This window comes from Aotus nancymaae, unplaced genomic scaffold, assembly GCF_030222135.1.
Source record: "Aotus nancymaae isolate 86718 unplaced genomic scaffold, 86718_ANA_hifiasm-v0.15.2.pri h1tg000058l, whole genome shotgun sequence".
NCBI lineage: Eukaryota > Metazoa > Chordata > Mammalia > Primates > Aotidae > Aotus > Aotus nancymaae.
Window position 1 is genome coordinate 41925876 of NW_026988472.1, and position 20931 is coordinate 41946806.

General features: G+C 42.4%; 2 protein-coding genes across 3 annotated transcripts in view; both read right to left on the reverse strand.

Annotated features, from left to right (window-relative positions):
- Positions 1 to 19210, reverse strand: part of REPS2 (RALBP1 associated Eps domain containing 2) — a 285301-nt gene extending 266091 nt beyond the window's left edge. For both annotated transcript variants that reach the window (XM_012434379.2, XM_012434370.2), the window contains exon 1: positions 19138 to 19210. The gene's annotated coding sequence lies outside the window, so the exon portion shown is untranslated. The remainder of the gene's footprint in view (positions 1 to 19137) is intronic.
- LOC105704900 (methylosome subunit pICln-like) lies at positions 12073 to 13417 on the reverse strand. The gene is given in 2 exon segments (XM_012434420.2): positions 12073 to 12874; positions 12877 to 13417. Coding segments are annotated over 2 exon segments (711 nt in total). The 5' UTR covers positions 13355 to 13417; the 3' UTR covers positions 12073 to 12641.
- Positions 19211 to 20931: the final 1721 nt, after the last annotated feature.

A 20931-nucleotide genomic window follows, 5' to 3' on the forward strand; every position in this document is an offset into this window, starting at 1 on the left:
TTATCCCTATCGGCCCCGCAGCGCAACCTTGTGCTGCACACCCTGACAGAAAGAGAAGTCATTTACTTATTATAGTGAGAGGTGGCTTCAATCATCATATTGACCTGACCTGCAAAGGAAGCCTTGTAATTAATAAACAGAGCACCACTGCCTGCCTTTTCCAGATAAAATCACATTTGAGAGAGAAAAAAAAACTAATACTCATTTTAATTTCACAACTTTAAACAAGGGAATGTTGGGAAACTACTCTTGACAAAGCAGCCTGCTATACATTCACCCAACCACCTGTCACTAACATCATTCCCAAACACAAAGGGCTATTTTTGTGTAGTACACTACAGAGATAGATAATATCCTATTGCCATAGCAACAAGTTTTCCAGAAGATATGCTAACCCATGAAGAATGCAAAACAGAACAAAGCTATTTCTTTGCATTTGCCTTTAAAATATATGAAGAGGATTGTAAGGTTTTTAAGGCCTGGTTTGCTCAATAGAGACTTAGCGGATTTAAGCAATGTATAAGGAAATCCTTAGGCCATTGACCACTGCCTATGAATAAAAAAGAAAATGAAAACAAATAGAACAAATCCTGAATGTATACATATACGCATACAGCTATTTTTCAATCTTTTTTTTAAGGGACAGGGTCTTGCTCTGTCACCCAGGCTGGAGCGCAGTGGTGCAATCACAGCTCACTGTAGCCTCAACCTCTCGGTCTCAAGCAATCCTCTTGCCTGCCTCACCCTCCTGAGTAGCTGGGATCACAGGCATACGCCACCACACATAGCTAATTTTTAAACTTTCTTTTTGTAGAGATGGGTGTCTCACTACATTGCCCAGGCTAGTCTTGAACTCCTGGCCTCAAGCAATCCTCCTGCCTCAACCTCCCAAAATGCTGGAATTACAGGCATGAGCCACTGTGCCTGGCCTGGCCTACATATAGCTATTTTTTTATGGCATAAATTTAATGTGTACAACATGATGTTTTGATATATATATCCATAGTGAAATGATAACTACCAGTAAGCAATGTGACCTACTCATCACTTTCCATAGTTACCTTTGTGGGGAGAAGAGGTAAGAGTACCTAAAATCCACTCTTAGCACATTTTCCATATAAAATACAATATTATTATCTATTGTCCTCCTGCTGTACATTACATCTCTAGACTTATTTAGCCTACATAACTGCAAGTCTGTACCCTTTGTCCTACATCTCCCCATTTCCTCCCTTGGTGACCATAGCTCTATTCTGTTTCTATGTATTTGACTCTCTTTTTCAGGTTCCAGATAAGTAAGATCATGCAGGATTTTTCTTTCTGTATCTCATTTATTTTACTTAGCATAAGTTCATATATGTTGTCACAAATAGCAGGATCTCCTTTTTTAAGGCTGAATAATAAAGGCTGAATAATATTCCATCGTGTGTGTGTGTGTGTATGCCACAATATTTTTAGCCATTCATCCATCAACAGTCACTTAAATTGTTTCCCTATCTTGGCTACTGTGAATAATGCTAACAAGGAACACAGAAGTGTAGATATCTCTTTGGCACACTGACTTCATTTCCTTTGGGTACATACCCAGCAGAGGAATTGCTGAATCATATGGTAGTTCTACTTTTATTTTTTTTTTTAACTGCCTCAGGTTTATTTGTACAAATAGTACAGGAGGATCCCAGCCCCATGCAGATGGCAGCCCGGGGGTTCACACTAGTTCTTCTGTCCTCACATTGGCATACAGGGATATCTACTCCGAAGCCTTTGTAGAGGCCTGGGCACCTTTGGGAGCCTGAGCTGGAACTGAAGCTAGAGCTGCAGACTGGGCCTTGGTTTCATGCTTGGCCTTGGCCTTTCGCCAGCAGAGCCTGAACCCCTTGGCAATGCGGGCATGAGCATGCTTCCCAAGCTTGGGGTGGGCAATGTAGGCAAGTCAATCGAGATTGCAGCTGACACTCTTTGGGATCTTGGGCTTAACCTCCTCTGGCTTTACGAGGACCTTGATAGCCTTGGCACGTGCACTCATGGCCTTGGCATTGTTGGCCTGCATCTTCTTTAGGCCCTTCTTGGTGTGCTTCTTAGCAAAGCGCATGTTCCTCAGGAACTTGGGGTTCACCCTCTTAAGAGATTCATACCTTTGTGATCAGAGTTTCTTGATACCATTTCTTTGCCATTTTCGGGACTGGTTGTGTGTGGTGTTGTTCTTGGACTTGGCCATGTCTGCATCAAAGCCGCGGCTCCCAAAGCACCTAGAACCGCAGTTCTACTTTTAATTTTTTAAGGAACTTCTATACTGTTTTCCATAATGGCTGTACCAATCTACATTCCCACCAAAAGTATAAAAGGATTCCCTTTTCTCCACACCCTAACACTTGTTATCTCTTACCTTCCTAATACCCATTCTAAAAGGTGTGAGCTGATATCTCATAGTGGTTTTGATTTGCATTTCCCTGATGATTAGTGATGGTGAGTTCCTTTTTATAACCTGTTGGCCATTTGTATAGCTTCTGTGGAAAAAATGAATAATCAAGTCCTTTGCCTATTTTTTAATCGAGTTATTCATTTTCTTACTATTGAGTTCTGGAAGTTCCTGTATTTTTGATATTAACTCCTTATCATATATATATGGGTCACAAATATTTTCTCCCAATCCATAGGCTGCCCTTTTACTTGTAGATTGTTCCCTTTGCCATGCAGAAGCTTTTTAGTTTGATCTAATATCACTTGTTTATTTTTGCTTTTGTTGCCTGTGCTTTTGGTGTGATGTCCAAAAAATCTTTGCCAAGGCCAATATCAAGGAGCTTTTCCCCTATGTTTTCTTCTAGGAGTTTCATGGTTTGAGTTATTAACATTTAGGTCTTATTTTCCTTTTCGAGGTTTTGTTGTATATTTTAAAAAACACATTCTGAGTTGATTTTTTATATATAAGCATCCAGTTCCATTATTTTGCCTGTGAATATCCAGTTTTCCTGATATCATTTATTGAAGAGACTATCCTTTCCCCACTGTGTCTCTTTGATGGCCTTGTCAAAAATTAGTTGACTGTATATACTTGGGTTTATTTCTGAGATCTCTGTTCTATTCTATTGATCTGTATGTCTGTTTTTATGCCAGGATATACTATCTTGATTTCTATTGCTTTATACTGTAGTATAATCTGAATCGAGGAAGTGAGATGCCTCTAACTTTGTTGTTCCTCCTCAAGATTCTTTTGGCTATTCTAGGTCTTTTTTCATATCATACTAATTTTAGAATTGTTTTTTCTATTTCTGTGAAAAATGCTATTTGGATTTTGATGGGGATTGCATTGAACCTGTATATTGTTTTGGGTGGTATGAACAATTTAACACTATTAATTTTTTCAATACATAAACATGAGATATCTTCCCATTTATTTGTGTCTTCAATTTCTTTCATCAATATAATGTTGAATGTATAGATCTTTCACTTCCTTGGTTAAATGTACTAAGTATTTTATTATTTGTATACTATCATAAATGGGACAGTTTTCTTGATTGCTTTTTCAGATAGACTATTATTGGTGTAAAGAAATGCAACTAATTTTTGTATGCTGATCTTGTATCCTGCAACTTTACTGAATTCATTTATTAGTTTTAAGAGGCCTTTTGTAAAGTATTCAGGGCTTTCTACATACAGAATCATGACATTTACAAACAGGGATAATTTTACTTCTTTTCCAATTTAGATGCCTTTTATTTCTTTTTGTTGTCTGATAGCTCATGTTAGTACTTCCAGTGCTGTGTTGAATAAAAGAGGCAAGAGTGGGCATCCTTGCTTTGTACCAAATCTTTCAGTTTTCCCCCACTGATTATAATATTAGCTGTGGACTTTACATAAATGGTCTTTAATGTGTTGAGGAAATTTCCTTTTAAACCTATTTTGTTGAAAATGTTTATGATGAAAAGCTGTTGAACTTTGGCAAATGCCATTTCTACATGTAGTGAAATGATCATGAGTTTTTCTTCTTTTTTCTTTAGAGACAGGGTCTCACTCTGTTGCCCAGGTTAGAGTGCAGTGGCACAATCAGTGCTCACTGCAGCCTCAAAATCCTGGGTTCCAGTGATCCTCCTGCCTCAGCCTCCTAAGTAGCAGGACTACAGGCATATGTCACTATACCCAGCTCTTTTTAATTATTTTTTTGTAGAGACAGTGTCTCACTATGTTTCCCAGGCTGGTCTTGAACTCCTGGCCTCAAACAATCCTCCCACCTCGGCTTCCCAAAGTGTTGGGATTATAGGCATGAGCCACTGCATCTTGCTTGTCTTTTATCTCTTATTTCAGTAATGTGGCATATTACAGTCATTGTTTTATATACATTAAACCAATCTTGCATCTCAGGGATAAGTGCCACTTTGGTCATGGTGTATAATCTTTTTGAGGTGTTGTTAAATTTGGTCTGCTAGTATTTTATCTAGGATTTTTGCATCTATGTTCATCAGACATATTGAACTGTGGTTTTCTTCTCTTATGATATCTTTATCTGGCTTTGGGATCAAGGTGATGCTAGCCTCAAAAAATGAGTTTAGAAGTACTCCCTCTGTTTTTTGGAAGAGTTTAAGAAGGATTAGTATTAACTCTCCTTTGAATGTTTGGTAGAATTCAGCCATGAAGTCATCTGGTCCTGGGCTTTTACTTTTCAGGAGCACATATAGCTATTTTTGGGTAAGGAAAATTCCTACAGAAATCCTACCCTATAGGGAAGGAAAAAGCAAAACTAATGCTTGGCCATACCCCCAAACATTATAAAATACTCTCTTCTGCCTTGAATTTATCTCCATTCCCATGTCAACCTTTCCCACCATATGTAGCTACTCCTAGCAGAATCTGCAAGAGGGTCACTCCATTGTTATATGTTTCCCAATGTCATGAATAAAGACAAACACTCCAACTCATAGAAAGCCTCACTCTGACCAAAAAGTATGCATATAGGCTGGGTGTAGTGACTCACATCTGTATTCCTAGCACTTCTGGAGGTCAAAGTGAGAGAATCACTTGAGCCCAGGTGTTCAAGGCCAACCAGGGGAATACAGTGAGACCCTGTCTCAACAAAAAATTTAAAAATCAGCCGAGTATGGTGATGCATGCCTGTGGTCCCAGCTACATGGGGGGCCTGGGTGAGAGGACCACTTGAGTCCAGGAGGTAGAGGCTGCAGTGAGCTGTGATGGTGCCACTGTACTCCAGCCTGGGTGACAGAACAAGACCCTGTCTCAAAATAAATAAAAGTATACACACATACATACTTCCATATCCAAATGCAGACAACCCCACATTCCTCAAGGCTTCCCTGGAGAATCAGGAAGAACTTCAGATGAACCAGTCACTCCTATCCAACCCTCTCTTCTCCTTCATGGAGGTCTATATCGTCAGGCTCTTTTGGCACAAAAAGACTTTTCTTGGTCCTACCACTGGCCATGCCCCATCCTCCCTAGGATCCAAGGTAGTGTTTCCCACTCCTACTTGTAGCCTGTGCTGGTTTTTTGCTCCATTTGCCCCTTAGAACCACTCGTAGCCCTTTTCATCCACTCAGCCCAAGAGGCTAACCTTGATAAGCTTCAACACCCAGACTATGTTGCCTCTGGCTTCTAGTTGGGTTAGGACAATGAGAGGTACTGCAGCAAATCAGAGGGCAGGAGACAGAAACTGGTTACTTCTCCCCCATTCCCCTCATCCCATTAGCCCCTCTCTGGCCATAGTTCTGGCAAAGGCTATATTCTTTTATAACCATTGTTCCTGTAGAGGGAGTACCTTTCACAGCTCCAGCAACGACATTCCCTTCCTTCGCCCCTCCAGGTCTAGGGATGGCAATAGCTTCCTTCTATAGTCCCTTCATGCCTCAACATTCCTGTTTCCACTAAAACCCTTTGAGCATGCCATTTCCTGTGGGACCCTGAGTGATACAGAGCCTTACCCCAATTTCCGACGGCTTCCTTGCTTTCAAGGTTTGATCAGTTATCCTTGACCCTAGATTGTCTTATGTTCTGCTTCACCATGCCACAGAAGCTTCTTAGAAATGATCCAAGTCCCTTACTAAGACACATGCCCATGGAATCATGCACTTTAAGCAAGAATACCAGCATTTACACAGAATTGCTATGAAAGCAATATCCTCTCCATTGAAACATCAGGAAATTCCCTACTTTCACATTCTTTTTTAGCCTGTCTCCTCAATCAAGACTGAGATTTAACCCATATATATATATATATATATATATATACACACACACACACATAATGAAAGGTATTTCAAGAAGTCACTTTCATCTATGTGACCTTGGCCAAGTAAATGAACCTCAGTGCCTCAGCTTTTTTTCTTCAAAATGGGGATGACACAATAACTATCTTATGATTTAGTTGTGAGAATTAAATGATGAACATTTTACAAATTATATGAAAAAACCAAATACATGGTAATCAGTGAACAAATGTTGGCTGCTATCATGGTTGTTATCATCATGTATGTAGAACTAAATTTTGCCCCCAGGAGGCATCTGACAATGTCTGAAAACATTTTTTGTTGTCACACCAGGAAAAGAATAGCTACTGGCATCGTGTGGGTAGAGACCAGGGATGTTACCTGACAACCTACAATGCACAGGACAGTCCTCCACAACAAGGAATGATACAGCCCCAAAGTGTCAGTAGTGCTGAGACTAAAAATCTTGATCTACAATAAAGAATAAAAGAGGCTAAAACATCTGCATGCTAAATTTTACATGCTTTACTCAGTACTGGGTCTATAAGGGTACCAGAGATTATGCAAAGCTGAGTTAAAACATTTTAAAATAATTTTAAAGAAATAAAAAAAAACAAAACTCAAAAAGCAGAGCACACCAAACACCTCCAAGGGCAAAACCGTTGGTGTATCATCATCCATTTTTCACAAAGCTGACTCCGAAGTAAATGATAGACAAAGAGATTATTGTATCAAATATGTTTTTTGGAAGGCATGAGGCAAACACTACACATTTCAGAAAGCCTGCACTTAAGAAACAATCCTTTTTTTTTTGTTTGAGACATAATCTTGCTCTGTCACCTAGGCTAAAGCACGGTGGCGCAATCTCGGCTGACTGTGATCTCCGCCTCCTGTATTCAAGCAATTCTCTTGCCTCAGCCTCCCAAGTAGCTGGGACTATAGGCACGTGCCACCAAGCTCGGCTAATTTTTGTATTTTTTGTAGAGACAGGGTCTCTCTATTTTACCCAGGTTGGCCTCAAACTCATGGCCTCAAGTGATCTGCCCACCTCAGCCTCCCAAAGTGCTATGATTACAGGCATGAGCCACCGCACCCAGCCAAAAACAACAATTCTTAATTGCTGGAATTTATGGGATTCACTTTAATTAGTTGGAAAATTAACACAGGTGAAACATTTAATTACCTACCTCAAGGAGACTGAACAAAAGTATTTTTCTATAAACCAGTAGCAAAGTGTTACAAATGAATTCAGTCAAAGTGAACATTTCCTACTAGCCTAATGTTAATAATGGCCTCTCCTGGTTCTGAATGATATTATAAGGATGATTAAGTTTCTCAAGTTGTTAAAATGACTTTTTTCTTCAAGTGTACATTCTAGCCCAAGTCTCTGAAGTAGAGACAGTATTAGTAAATAAGACAGGCCCAACAAGCAGCTGCCACTTGCTCCAGAGGGGCTTGTCCTTACTCCTTCACAGTGAAGCACAGCTGAGAAGGCCAGATAAAAAGGTCAGGAGCAAAGCTCAGAGCTGGGACTGTAGGAACTGTCCCTGGTGAGGTCTCAGAGGAAACAGCTGAGCATCCATCCACTCTGAGCTTTCTGCAGGACAGACTGGAGGAGGAGGGACCATAGCAGCCTGAGGGAATCTCACTCTTGACCATGGACTTGCCAGCAGCACTGCTGTCAGTGAACCCTGTTACCTGGGCAACATGGCAAAACCCTGTTTCTACAAAAAATACAAAAATTAGCTGGGTGTGATAGCGTGCACCTGTAGTCCCTACTACTCGGAAGGCTGAGATGGAAGGATCATTTGGGCCCAGGAGGCAGAGGTTGCAGTGAGCCAAGATTGTGCCATTGCACTCCAGCCTGGGTGACAGAGCAAGACCTTTCCTAAAAAAAAAAAAAAAAAAAAAAACACTGCTATGGTTTTTTGCCTACATGCATAATAGAAGGAAGTGCTCAATTTCAGTTGGGGGAAGGGCAGTTAGTAAAAAAACAAAAAGATGTAGTTCTTTTCCACATCTAACTTCGCAGACCCCTGAACTGACCCAGGTTGAAAAGGCCTGATTTAGAGCACTGAGTGCAGGAGTAGCCAGGCAGAGCATTCACATCTGCTTTTCCACTTTTTTTCCCTGCCTTCTACTAGTTAAGAAGAAAAACAATTGCCTAAAGACTAAAATTGAAAATACCTACGAAGTTACATTTTTGCCAGTTCTACTTAGAATGAATTATGCATGAAAATGTTCCTTAAAAAGATAAAGGAATTCTAAATTAGTGGCTGAGCAAAACATACATATATTCTGGCCACAAAAGGCTAAACAGAATGATTTTCTACTTCAGACAAATCCTGGAAAGCAATTGTGGTGGAAAGATCCTTAAGGTGTCCACCCAAAAATTCTCACCTCCTGGTCTCTGTGCTTTTGTATAATCCCTTCCTTTTAAGAGTAGACAGAACCTGTGATATGCTTCTAACTAACGGACTCTGGCAAAGGTGATGGAATGCCACTTGTCTGAGCTGACTGGAGAGAGTTACTCTCCTGCTAGCCTTGTAGAAGCCAACAGCCATGTTGCGAATTGCCTGTGGAGAAGGCCATGTGGAGGGAACTGCAGGAGGCCTCAAAGTTGAGAGCCTCTGTTTCAAAATCACAAGGAACTGAATTCTGCAACCAAGTGTTGGACCTCCACAGAGGTCTCCAAGCTCCAGACACCTTGATTGTGGCTTTATGAAACTCTGAGCTGAGGACCCAGCTGAGCTATGTCCAGATTCCCGACCCACAGAAACTGGGAGATAATAACTGTGTGCTGCTTTAAGCTGCTAAGTTTGTGGTAACTCATTATAGGGCAATAGATAACTAATGCAGCAACCAAGAGAGGGGGTGACCATCCCAATTTGCTTAGGACTATCTGAAGACTGAAGTTCCATGCCCCAGGAAACTCTTCAGTCCTAAGCAACCCAGGTTAATTGGTTGCCCACCAATAGATAAGTATGAAGAATAGCATGCCATGAATACAAAACAAGAGAAACTTGCCTATGCAAAACAACAGGAAGTTTGAAAAACCCCTTTCTCTTTTTAAAGTTATAAGCAGGCCAAGCACAGTGGCTCACACCTGTAATCCCAGTACTTTGCGAGGCTGAGGTGGGCGGATCACCTGAAGTCAGGAGTTCAAGACCAGCCTGGCCAACATGGCAAAATCCTGTCTCTACTGAAAAATATAAAAATTAGCTGGTCATGGTGGCAGGTGACTATAGTCCCAACTACTCAGGAGGCTGAGGCAGGGAGAATTGCTTGAACCAAGGAGGCGGAGGTTGCAATGAGCCAAGCTCACACCACTGCACTCCAGTCTGGGAGACAGAGCAAGACTCTATCTCAAAAAAAAAAGTAAGTTATAAATAATTAGCAATACAAGTCAAGATTTCCTCAAAATCAATTGTCTACACCCTTAAAATAGGACAACCCCTACTTAGGAGTGTGAAACTAGGACAATGTTCAAATCCACCTTGTATTCCTGGTCTTCAGTTGGTTACTTTTTCAATCTTCCTACAGGTTTCCCAACTATTCTAAATTAGTTTTCAAGCCTGGCTATCTCCATGACAGCCAAAGGTTTGACTGTATTGAACCATCATCAGTCTTGCCATTTGACCATAGGCCACAGGTAACTTTTCTGCCCAACTTAAACCCCTGTATGTTTCCATTTCCTTCTGCCTACCTTGGTTCCTTCCTTAAAGATAAGCCCTATGAACCATATGATGTCTAAGACTTGCTTCAGGATAACAAAGGGGAAAGGGAACAAAGATGGAAATGTAGATGGAATAGAATTAACCATGCACTGACGGTTGTTGAGCCTGAATGGCAAGTGCAGCAGGGTTTAATGCATTATTCTATCTACTTGCTTATTTGAGATTTTCCATCTTAAAAAAGATGAGAAAAGGCAGGGCATGGTGGCTCACACCTGTAATCCCAACACTTTGGGAGGCTGAGGCGGGAGGATAACTTCAGCCCAAGAGTTTGAGACCAGGCTGGGCAATATAATGAGATACCATCTCCACAACAAATTTTTAAAAAGAAAATTAGCCAGGCCTGGTGCTGCACACCTGTATTCCCAGCTACTTGGGAAGCTGAGGCAGGAAGATCGTTTGAGCCCAGGAGGTGGAGGCTACAGTTAGCCATAAGCAGACTGCTGCACTCCAGTCTGAGTGACAGAGCAAGACCCTATCTCAAAAAAATAAAAGATTAAAAAAAAAGAAAGCCCATGAAAATCAATTAATTAGCTCAAACATTCCCTAGCACCCCTCAGAATATAAGTGTGCATTCTGGTGTTCTTAATGTTCATACACGTTTCAAACAGTCCCCTAGTCATGTGACATTCTATATAAATAAGGAAAAATGCCACCTACTTCCCTTTGGCATAAGGGTCTCTTTACTGCACTGTAACAATGAGTCATTGTAAATGTAACTAATAAAGATTTTTTAAAAGGAAACATAAATGAACTGAAGTTACATGTGTCAACAAGATGAATTCCAAAAACATAACAATGAGAGGAAAAGCAAGTTGCAGAAGGTTACACAGAATACAGCATTCCTTATGTTGAAAAGATATCCAAAACAATTCATTTTTTTAGTGATTTATATATACACAAATACATATATTGACATATACATACAATAAAAGTAGAAAGAAATCTTCAAATCATGCACACCAAATTCAGAACTGTGGTAACCTCCAGGGTAAGGAGGGAGGGGAATGAGACCAGAGAAGGGGACATAGGAAGCTTTCACTCTAGCTGGACTGTTTTACTTCTTATATGGCGTGGTGCATACCAGTTATTTGTTGGGTAACTCTCTAGTTTTGCATGCCTGAAATATTTTATTACAAAAGAGTCGACAAGTAACTATTATGCAGAGGTACTCCTTTTAACCAGGCAATGGTTTGGCTCTGATACTTCCTATATCTACTGGCATTCATTCTCTTTTAGAAAAAAAGGGCCGGGCGTGGTGGCTCACACCTGTAATCCCAGCACTTTGGGAGGCTGGGGGCGGGGGGGGGGCGGATCACCTGAGGTCAGGAGTTCGAGACCAGCCTGGCCAACATGGTGAAACCCTGTCTCTACTAAAAATACAAAAAAAAAAAAAAAAAAAAAAAAGAAATAGCCAGGCGTGGTGGTATGCACCTGCAATCCCAGCTACTTGGGGGTGGGGGTGCTGAGGCAGGATAAGCGCTTAGACTGGGGAGGCGGTGGCTGCAGTGAGCCGAGATTGCGCCATTGCATGGCAGTCTGGGGGAAAAGAGTAAGACTTCGTTTCAAAAAAAAAAAGAAAGAAAGAAAAAACACTGTTAATCTAAAACAGCATACAGTTAGTCCTAGTTACTGAGGTTTTTTTTTTTTTTTTTTTTTTTTGTAGGCTTTTTTTCTTTCTGTTTTTGTTTTGTTGGGGTTTTCTTGAGACAGAGTTTTGGCTCTTGTCCCCCAGGCTGGAGTGCAATGGCGTGATCTCAGCTCACTACAACCTCCACCTCTCGGGTTCAAGCAATTTCTCCTGCCTCAGCCTCCCGAGTAGCTGGGATTGCAGGCACACACCACCACGTCCCCCTAATTTTTGTGTTTTTAGTAGAGGCGGGGTTTAGCCATGTTGGCCAGGCTGGTTTCAAACTCCTGACCTCAGTTCATCCACGCACCTCAGCTTCCCAAAGTGCTAGGATTACAGGTGTGAGCCACCGTGTCCAGCCCCTAGTTACTATCTTAATATGCTGGCCTCTATTTCCCTAAAGTAGAGTTACAAAATGATATGATCTAAAGATATAAAAATATAAAGTTGTTTCATTTACATTTTTATTTTATTTTTTATTTTTTTATTTTATTTTTTTTTTAGAAAACCTAGGTTTATTTGTTAAGCTATTACAAAAACAAAACAATTACCATTTGAAGTACTTTGAGGACTTCATCGCAGACTCACTTGTTCTGTTACAGAAACTAACCTAAAAGGTTAGAAATTAAAGGATATAACCTAAGAGGTTATAACAGAGCAGATTGGTAAAACATGGCGAAAGGAGCTCTCTCTTTCCCACCCAGTCTACCTACACCACGCTCTTGTGCATTTTCACCACACAGATGCATCTGCTAGCTTACAGAAGATGGATACAGTGAAGGCAGGAATTATAGGCCTACTCAGAGGGTACCCAGACACAGAAAGTTTTGGGGTAAATAATACCCTCTTGGTTAAGTTAATTCATCAAGTTAATAAAGGTCATATTATCTATCTTCTGGTGGTGACAACTTGTCTCAGTATAGTCTGTCTCAAGAAAGAACTGGTTTAGGTTGGGTTTTGGAAAAGGAAAAAGACTTTCATCAACTTCGCTCCAGAGTGGAGGAGGCACCAAGTTCTCTCCTACAGTTAGGAGCAGAATCTTAAAACCTGCATATATCATTTTCAGTGATCAACATCTGCATCCTCAAACTGTCCAGCAACTGTTGGTGTGGTATCCACCTCCATACCATCTTCATAATCTCTTATTGAATCTTCTGTTCTGACCCCAGCCATATTATACTGGCTGCTCACAGACTGAGAAAGCATTCCTTCTAATCTCTCCAATGTGGCTTGGCCTTCTGCTGTTAGATGGGATAATCCTTCTTCATAGGTGTAAAATGTAGGGATGTCCCCTGTCCTTGTTCATGTGCTTCCACATCATACTCTTCTTCATCGTAGTCATCTGAATCCTCATCCTCTGGATCTGGATGCAAGGCCTGGCATTCACACATTGCAGTGAACATTGCCTCCAATGCTGATTTATCACTAGGCACAAATCTAAATTCAGTAATAGGTTCAACATCATCATCACTGTCTTCCTCTTCTTCATCAGCAACAGATTCTTTTGATTCTTCTTCAAATTTGCCATTCACCATAACATACAAGTGCTCTCCTAGACAGTCACTTCTGTCCCTGGACAATGCATGTAAGCTAATGGTGGGGTATTCCAGTGAGAATCCTAATCCGGAGCCATCTAACCAAGACAGGCGGCTCTCAGCGATGTAAAGGGTACCGGTGCCAAGGCCCTTCCCATTCAGCACAGCCTCGGTGTCTGGCTGCTGCCGCAGGAGCCCCTCCGACGGCCCAGGCGGCGGGAAACTTTTGAGGAAGCTCATAACAGCAGAGAATACAGCAACACAGGCCCTGAGGGAGTTGGGGCACAGCAATGCATGCACAGCACCGCCCGACCCGGAAAAGTTACATTTTTAAAAAAATAGTTCTGGCTAATAATCTAGCAATGAACAAAAGTTCACAAGAATTTGTCTTTTACCTATAATTTTCTTTAATTATTAAACAGTTGCTTCAAAGAATCAGAAGAGAGCCTTCAGAAAGGACTTCTTCCCAAAGGTGAGGGCATGCGCACAGATTTTTTTAATATTCCCTACTTCTCACAGCTTTGTTTCACTTATTTGCCTCAATCAAAGCTGCTTAAACAACCAGACAACACTTACTGTTTTTTTTTAACCATCAGTGATTTCCCTTGATATGGAAGCAACTGTGTTTTATAATTATTCCCCTTATTGTCCAAGAATTAACTATCATAAAAATGAAAACCAACATAGACGAAGCTGGAAACCATCATTCTCAGCAAACTAACAGAAAACCAAACACCGCATGTTCTCACTCATAAGTGGGAGTTGAACAATGAGAACACATGGACACAAGGAGGAGAACATCATGCACTGCGGACTGTCAGTGGGTGGGGGAGGCTAGGGGAGTGATAGCATTAGGAGAAATACCTAATGTAGATGACGGGTTGATGGGTGCACCAAATCATCATGGCACGTGTATACCTATGTAACAAACCTGCACATTCTGCACATGTATCCCAGAACTTAAAGTATAACAAAAAAAATTAATACAGATGAGATCGAGAGCATATGTGTATAATTACATAAGTCATGTATGTTTTACATAAGCATAGAAAGAAATGTAAAGAGATATGCACCAAATTGACTTTATATACTCTTCTGTTACTTGGCTTTGAAAAAATAATGTTCTCATTTTTGAATTTTAAAAGAAAACTCCAATAAAATGTATATATGTTTAAAAATTTTTAAGAAAATGAAAACTAATTTTAATGATGACTTGGAATATGCACAGCATTCCCAGAGACTAAGACACTATTCTAAAAGACAGATATTATAAAGCACTCTATATAGTTTAATTCATTACATCAAATACAAAACTTGCTGCTTTAAGGTAGATATTTTATTTTTTAATGAGACAGAGTCTGACTCTCTCACCCAGGCTGGAGTGCAGTGGTGTCATAATGGCTCATTGCAGCCTCAAACTCCTAGGCTCAAGGGATCCTCCCACCTCAGCCTCCAGAATATCTGGAACTACAGGTGTGCTCCAGAGAGAATTAAGTAGGGTGTGTGTGTGCGCGCACGCGTGTGTGTGTGTGTATGTGTGTGTAGATGGGGTTTTGCCATCTTGCCCAAGCTAGTCTTGAACTTCTGGGCTCAAGCAATCTTCCAGCCTCAGACTCCCAAAGTGCTTGGATTTACAGGCGTGAGCTACTGGGCCTGGCCATAGCCTGTTTTAAAAGGTCTTTTGGTCTCTTTACAGAGTATTTATTTCCCTGTGCTGACCTATTTTAAGAGCAGGATTCTAGCACTAGGTGGAAAACGACAGAATGGAACACTTTTAAACTAGAAAAAGAAAATACGTCTAAAAACAGGTAAATGGTTTTGTTTAATATTTCAAGACAGAGCTACAAATGTTATAGTGATTGGTTTCCCAGGTTATAAAGTATTTCATTGGTATTCAAAGACCAACATTTTACTAGAAGGCATGGCATGTGATGAGAATCAGGGCTGGGTTTGACACGTATTTGGTTTGGGTTTGACAGCCTTACTTTACTTAATTTTGAGACAGGGTCTTGCTCTGTTGCCTAGGCTGGAGAGCAATGGTGTGATCGTAGCTTGCTATAACCTTAAACTCCCAGGCTCAAGGAATTCTCCTGCCTCAGCCTCCAGAGTAGCTAGGACTACAGGCGCAAGCCACCATGCCTGGCTATTTTATTTGTTGTAGAGACAGGGTCTTGCTATGTTACCCAGGCTGGTCTCAAACTCCTGGCCTCAAGCAATCCTCCCATCCTTGGCCTCCCAAAGCATTGGGACTACAGGTGTGAGCCACTGCACCCAGCTGATATTTTATTTTTGAATATTATAGTTCAAGTCTTTTCTCAACCAAAAAAAAAAACTCTGAAGTATAAAAACATTTGCATTGGAACATAAGCTCCATGAAGACAGAGATTTGTGTTGGGTTCACTATTATAACCTCAGCACCTAGGACAGTATCTTACACACATCAGAAACTCATATACGTTTTCCACCTAGTGCTAGAATCCTGCTGTTAAAATCAGTCAGCAAAGGAAAATAAATACTTCATAAAGAGACCAATTCATTTCTGGTGGGAATGCAAAATGGTACAACCACTTTGGAAGGCAGTTTGGCAGTTTCTTATAAAACTAAATATACTCTTACCATGCAATCTTGCAATCATTCCCCTTGCTATTTACCCAAATGAGTTAAAAGCTTATATCCTGCATGTAACAAAAAAGCCTGCATACAGATGTTTATAACAGCTCTATCCATAATTGCCCAAACTTGGAAGCAACCAAGATATCCTTCAGTAGGTGAAGAAATAAACTGTAGTACATCCAGAAAATGGAATACTATTCAGCACTATAAAGAAATGAGCCACCAAACCATAAAAAGACATGGAGGAATCTTAAGTGCATATTACTACATGAAAGAAGCCAATGTTAAAAGCCTATATACTGTATGACTCCAACTATATGACATTCTAAAAAAGGCAAAACTATAGGACAGTAAAAAAAAAAATTCAGTGGTTGCCACGTGTTAATGGAGAGGGAGGGATGAATTAGTGGAGCACAGATTTTTAGAGCAGTGAAACTATTCTGTATGATACTACAATAGTGGATCCATGTCATTATACATTTTTCCAAACCCACAGAATGTACAACACCAAGAATGAGCCCTAATATATAGACTTCGGGGAATAACGATGTGTCAATGTAGGTTCATCAATTGTAAAAACTCTATCATTCTGGTGTGGGATGTTGAGAGTAGGAAAAGCTATGGGTGTGTCGGGACAGGGGATATATGGGTACTCTGCTAAATTTTGCTGTGAACCTAAAACTGCTCTGAAAAAATAGTCTATTAAAAAATATGTTGAGGCTGGGCACAGTGGCTCACGCCTGTAATCTCAGCACTTTGGGAGGCTGAGGCAGGTGGATAACCTGAAGTCAGGAGTTTGAGACCAGCTGGCCAACATGGTAAAACGCTGACTCTACTAAAAATACAAAACTTAGCTGGGCGTGGTGGCCGGTGCCTGTAATCCCAGCTACTCGAGAGGCTGAGGCATGAGAATTGCTTGAACCCAGGAGGCAGAGGTTGCAGTGAGCTGAGATCATGCCACTGCACTCCAGCCTGGGCAACAGAGTGAGACTCAGTCTCAAAAAAAGAAAAGTTGAGATTTTGTATACATATGCCATATATCTCACACACATGTATATGTATGTGTGTGTGTGTGTGTGTGCATCTCAACTGGGGAAAAAACCCTAAGAGGCTCACTTCCATAACAAAGTAACAAGTATAGTGGTTTATTTTTACTCCAAGGAGCAAATAAAATTAGGTATTTTTATAAAGCATTTACTTGTGGTAAGACTGCAAGATTCTCACTCTTCCTGGAACATTATTATGGTAATCTTAATTGTATGCTTATTAAGAGGAAAACTTGGTTGTTACCATAGAAAATACCAGGGCTTGTTAGTGCCTCCAAGATTTGAGCAGTTATACCTGTTGGACCACTTAAATCTCAACTTACAGGTTCCTGATTAACAGGGAAAGGGTAAAAACATCTACATTTGTTTTAAAGAATGGCTAATACATTGATGGGGTAATGGAAATTAAAGTGGATGGAGCATACACTCACCACCCAAGTGATGAGTGAAAATTAGGTGTTAGCTGGTTGCTGACTTTGACTCTCTTAGGATTACATATCCAGTTTGCCTTCAATGTTCATTTTCACCTATACCAAGAATACTGAGTTATGGTAATTTTGTTGGATTAAAGGGGGGTGATGTGTTTTTGCTTTGATGGGCTGAATAAGGGAGCTTCAAGCTCTGAGAGATTTACTCCAAGCAATCTTGTAGCGATGTCTCCTTTTGTCAGTATTTGAAGCAGTCTTTTGCAAGCAGATTTCAACTGGACATCAAAAATATAATCTTATTCATGCAAAGGCACTGTGCCTTTGGTCTTAAAATCACATGTACCTCAAGAAAGTATGGGTTCTAACAACAGGATATCCTTCTTCCCAATTCCTAAGGAGGCATCGACCAACACATTCAGATATAATATGCCCACCTCCTCTTATAATATCTGATGCAATACTGACAACGAAATAAGTTTAATAGGTACCCAGCTGTCACTTACTGCTGTATAGCCTCAGTCAATTATTCCTCTTTCAGTTGGGAAGCAGCTACAGCATTGAACAAACATATTATGCTCTGGAGTATTCTGAGGGCCTCATGTAATAGTCATGGTATGGTTTGTGTTTTAAGACACTGACTTTCTCTTTACCTGGTACAGCTCAAGTACTCATCAGCAATGGCAGAACTGTCTACATATCAAGGACTTCTTTAGCGACAAACAGCCATGCTAAGTTCTGTGAATACTAGTTATATTTTCAGAAATCCCAAATTCAGAAAGGTAAATGATTACAAAGTGTCTAAAGTTATGCTCACAAACATATAGCCATATGCACACTCTAGCAATATAAAACGCAGTCTTAAGTAATTTTTTTTAAAAATACAAATGAACACAATGACGTTGCAAGTGAACCGTAAAACCCTCAGATCTCCTTTGAAACTAGATTTTAAAATACCACTTGTCACTCTAAATATTCGACTGGTGTTAATAACATTCATACTATTGCTTTTAGGAAAAGCTTCATTTCACGTTTTGAACCTGATATTAACAATCTTATCACCATGAAGTTCTGGTGACATGAAATGACAGACAAAGGGCTTGTCAAGTAGTCTTTCTCCAAGCTCCAAAGAAAGCAAAAAACAAAAACAGCGTCTGGTATGGATCATCCCCTAGTCCTTTTCTAGGTATAGAACAGTCAAAAGGTGGTAGCTATGACACCCCTTACTTTTCGATTCTATTTGAAGTGCAAGTAATGATAAGATGGGAAACTCAGCTGTTACCCATGGTGAACTTCTGAGGTCCACCTCTAGCCTCAAATGGGAAATTTGGCTTTGACTTGACAAACGTCCTCTTGCAGTCCCGTGTCCCTGCTCTGCGACTTGTCATTAAGGTTTTCGATTTAATATTAATATTTACAAATATGTTACGGGCAGTTATATATAGTAGATACATACATATCACAAGTACATAGAGAGGACAATATTCAGCCCTGGGCTTGAACCCTACAGACACACACACCCTTCAAGTTCAAATCCCAGCAAGGCACCCTGAGAGTCCACTCAGGAGAGGGAGGGGCAGGAGCAGCGAGCAGAGGTTAAAACAGCAGCCAAAACAAACACCACTTTCAGAACAGGACAAACTTTAGGTCTGGACGGCTGCAGAACCCCAGAAATGACCGGGGGAGGGGAGGGAGTGTCAGTCTCAGGGAAGGAAAATGGGGAAAGCGCACCCAGCACTGGGCGAGGAGCTGAGCTGCGGAGGCTGGTGTCCCCCGGGGACAAGGGCGTCGCCGCCATCCCCGACTGCAGAGCCCTCTCTCTGAGAACTGGCCAAGGCCTCCGGGTCCCTGGGGGTAGCCCTGCCGCCCCACTCGCAACCTCCGCCCCCGCAGACACTGTCCCCACAAACCCGCAGGGACAGGAGGCGGAGGGACCTACCTGGTGCAGCGTCTCGGCGGGCAGCTGCGACGCCCGAAACAGGTCAGTCACTGGGCCGGCGGCCGCAGTGACCGTGCCGGGGGCGACTCTGGCGGCCTCAGGGGGCCCAGGCCCGGGGCCCCCGCCCGTGGCGCCGGCGCAGCGCGCGAAGAGCTCGGAGTAGCACTGCTGCTCGCCCTCACTCAGCAGCAGCGGCGGTGGCCCGGAGCCGCAGCCCCCACCCGCCGCCGCCGCCGCCGCCGCCTCCATGGGGCCTGCAAGGGGGCGCGGCGGAGCCCTGTCCCTAGCTGGGGTGCCGCTGTGTCCGCCACAGCCACCGCCACCTCGGCCTCAGCCACCGCCGCCGCCGCCCCCACGCCCCGCAACTGCCGCGCTGCCGCGCTGCCGCTTCCTCCCGGCGCCCTCGGGCCCCGCCCCCGGGCTTGAATGTTGTGCCTCAGCCGCGCGGCACATGGAGACAGGCGCGGCGCGGCCCAATCACAGCCTGAAATCTCACCCAGGCCCCGCCCCCGCCTCCTGCCTGCCCCGCCCAGCGCCAGGTAACTAACCCAGCGCGCCGCCCGCCCTCCGCGCTTCGCCTGCTCCACCGCCCAGGGATGGCGAGTCCGGTGCCTTTCCAAGCCTACACTTCAAGGGAGCGGAGTCTTTGGCCATCCGCCCTGGTTGAGAAGGGGACATCTAGACCCAACCGGAGAATCTCGCTTTTCGGGGAGTGGGGAAGGCTGTGATGTTTTCTCGCTTAGAAGGCTGTGGCAGGTGTGGTGACCACACCATGCCATGCCCTTTCCAGAAAAGGGACAAGGCATGGGAAATTAGGTTTCTTTCTTCCACAGCAGTACTGCTCACGTCCTAAAGAGCTAGAAGACACAGACGTCTGTCCAAACAGCGTTCCATTGGCCCCAGAGTGTTCGGGGTGGTATAGGAGTTAGGCCACCTCCTCAGACATGGCTCAGACCAGGAGTTGAGAATAACGTCGGTTACTCGTAAGTACTAGAGTAGTAAGAATATAAAAAGACCCATTTTGCAGATCATTTGGTCCAAACTCTGCTTTTACAGATGAGGAAACTGCCGTGTTCACCTTCATTCCTCCAATACTAGTTGAATATCTAGTATGTAGCAGATTTAGATGCTAGGGCCTGAAAATACAAACCTTGGTAACACTGGATTCTCACTCTCCAGAGGAAGCACTTCTTTTGGTAGTAAAACAGGCATTTTTTGTAAGTACAAAACTTCTTCAAGCTCACGCCAAAAATCAATACGAGAACCCACATCTTTCCACCCCTGCCCATGTCCTCTCTCTCTATTCCTCCCTATCCTAAAGCATACACACTATGTTTTTCAAATGTGCTTGCTTCCACCGCAAGAAAAAGGTAGCCAGTACTCTGGCCACTTTTTTTTTTTTTTTTTTTTTTGAGAGGGAGTTTCACTCTTGTCGCCCAGGAGGGACGATGGCAGTCTCGGCTCACTGCAACCTCCGCCTCCGAGGTTCAAGCGGTTCTCCTGCCTCAGCCTCCTGAGTAGCTGGAATTACAGACACCTGCCAACAGGGTTTCACCATGTTGGTTAGGCTGATCTCGAACTCCTGACCTCAGGTGATCCATCCCCCTTGGCCTCCCAAAGTGCTGGGATTAAAAGTGCTACTTTTAAAAGGAAGTCCAGGCTGGGTGCAGTGGCTCACGCCTGTAATCCCACCACTTTGGGAGGCTGGGGCAGGCAGATCACTTGAGTCTAGGAATTCAAGATGAGCCTGGCCAACATGGTAAAATCTCATATCTACTTAAAATACAATAATTA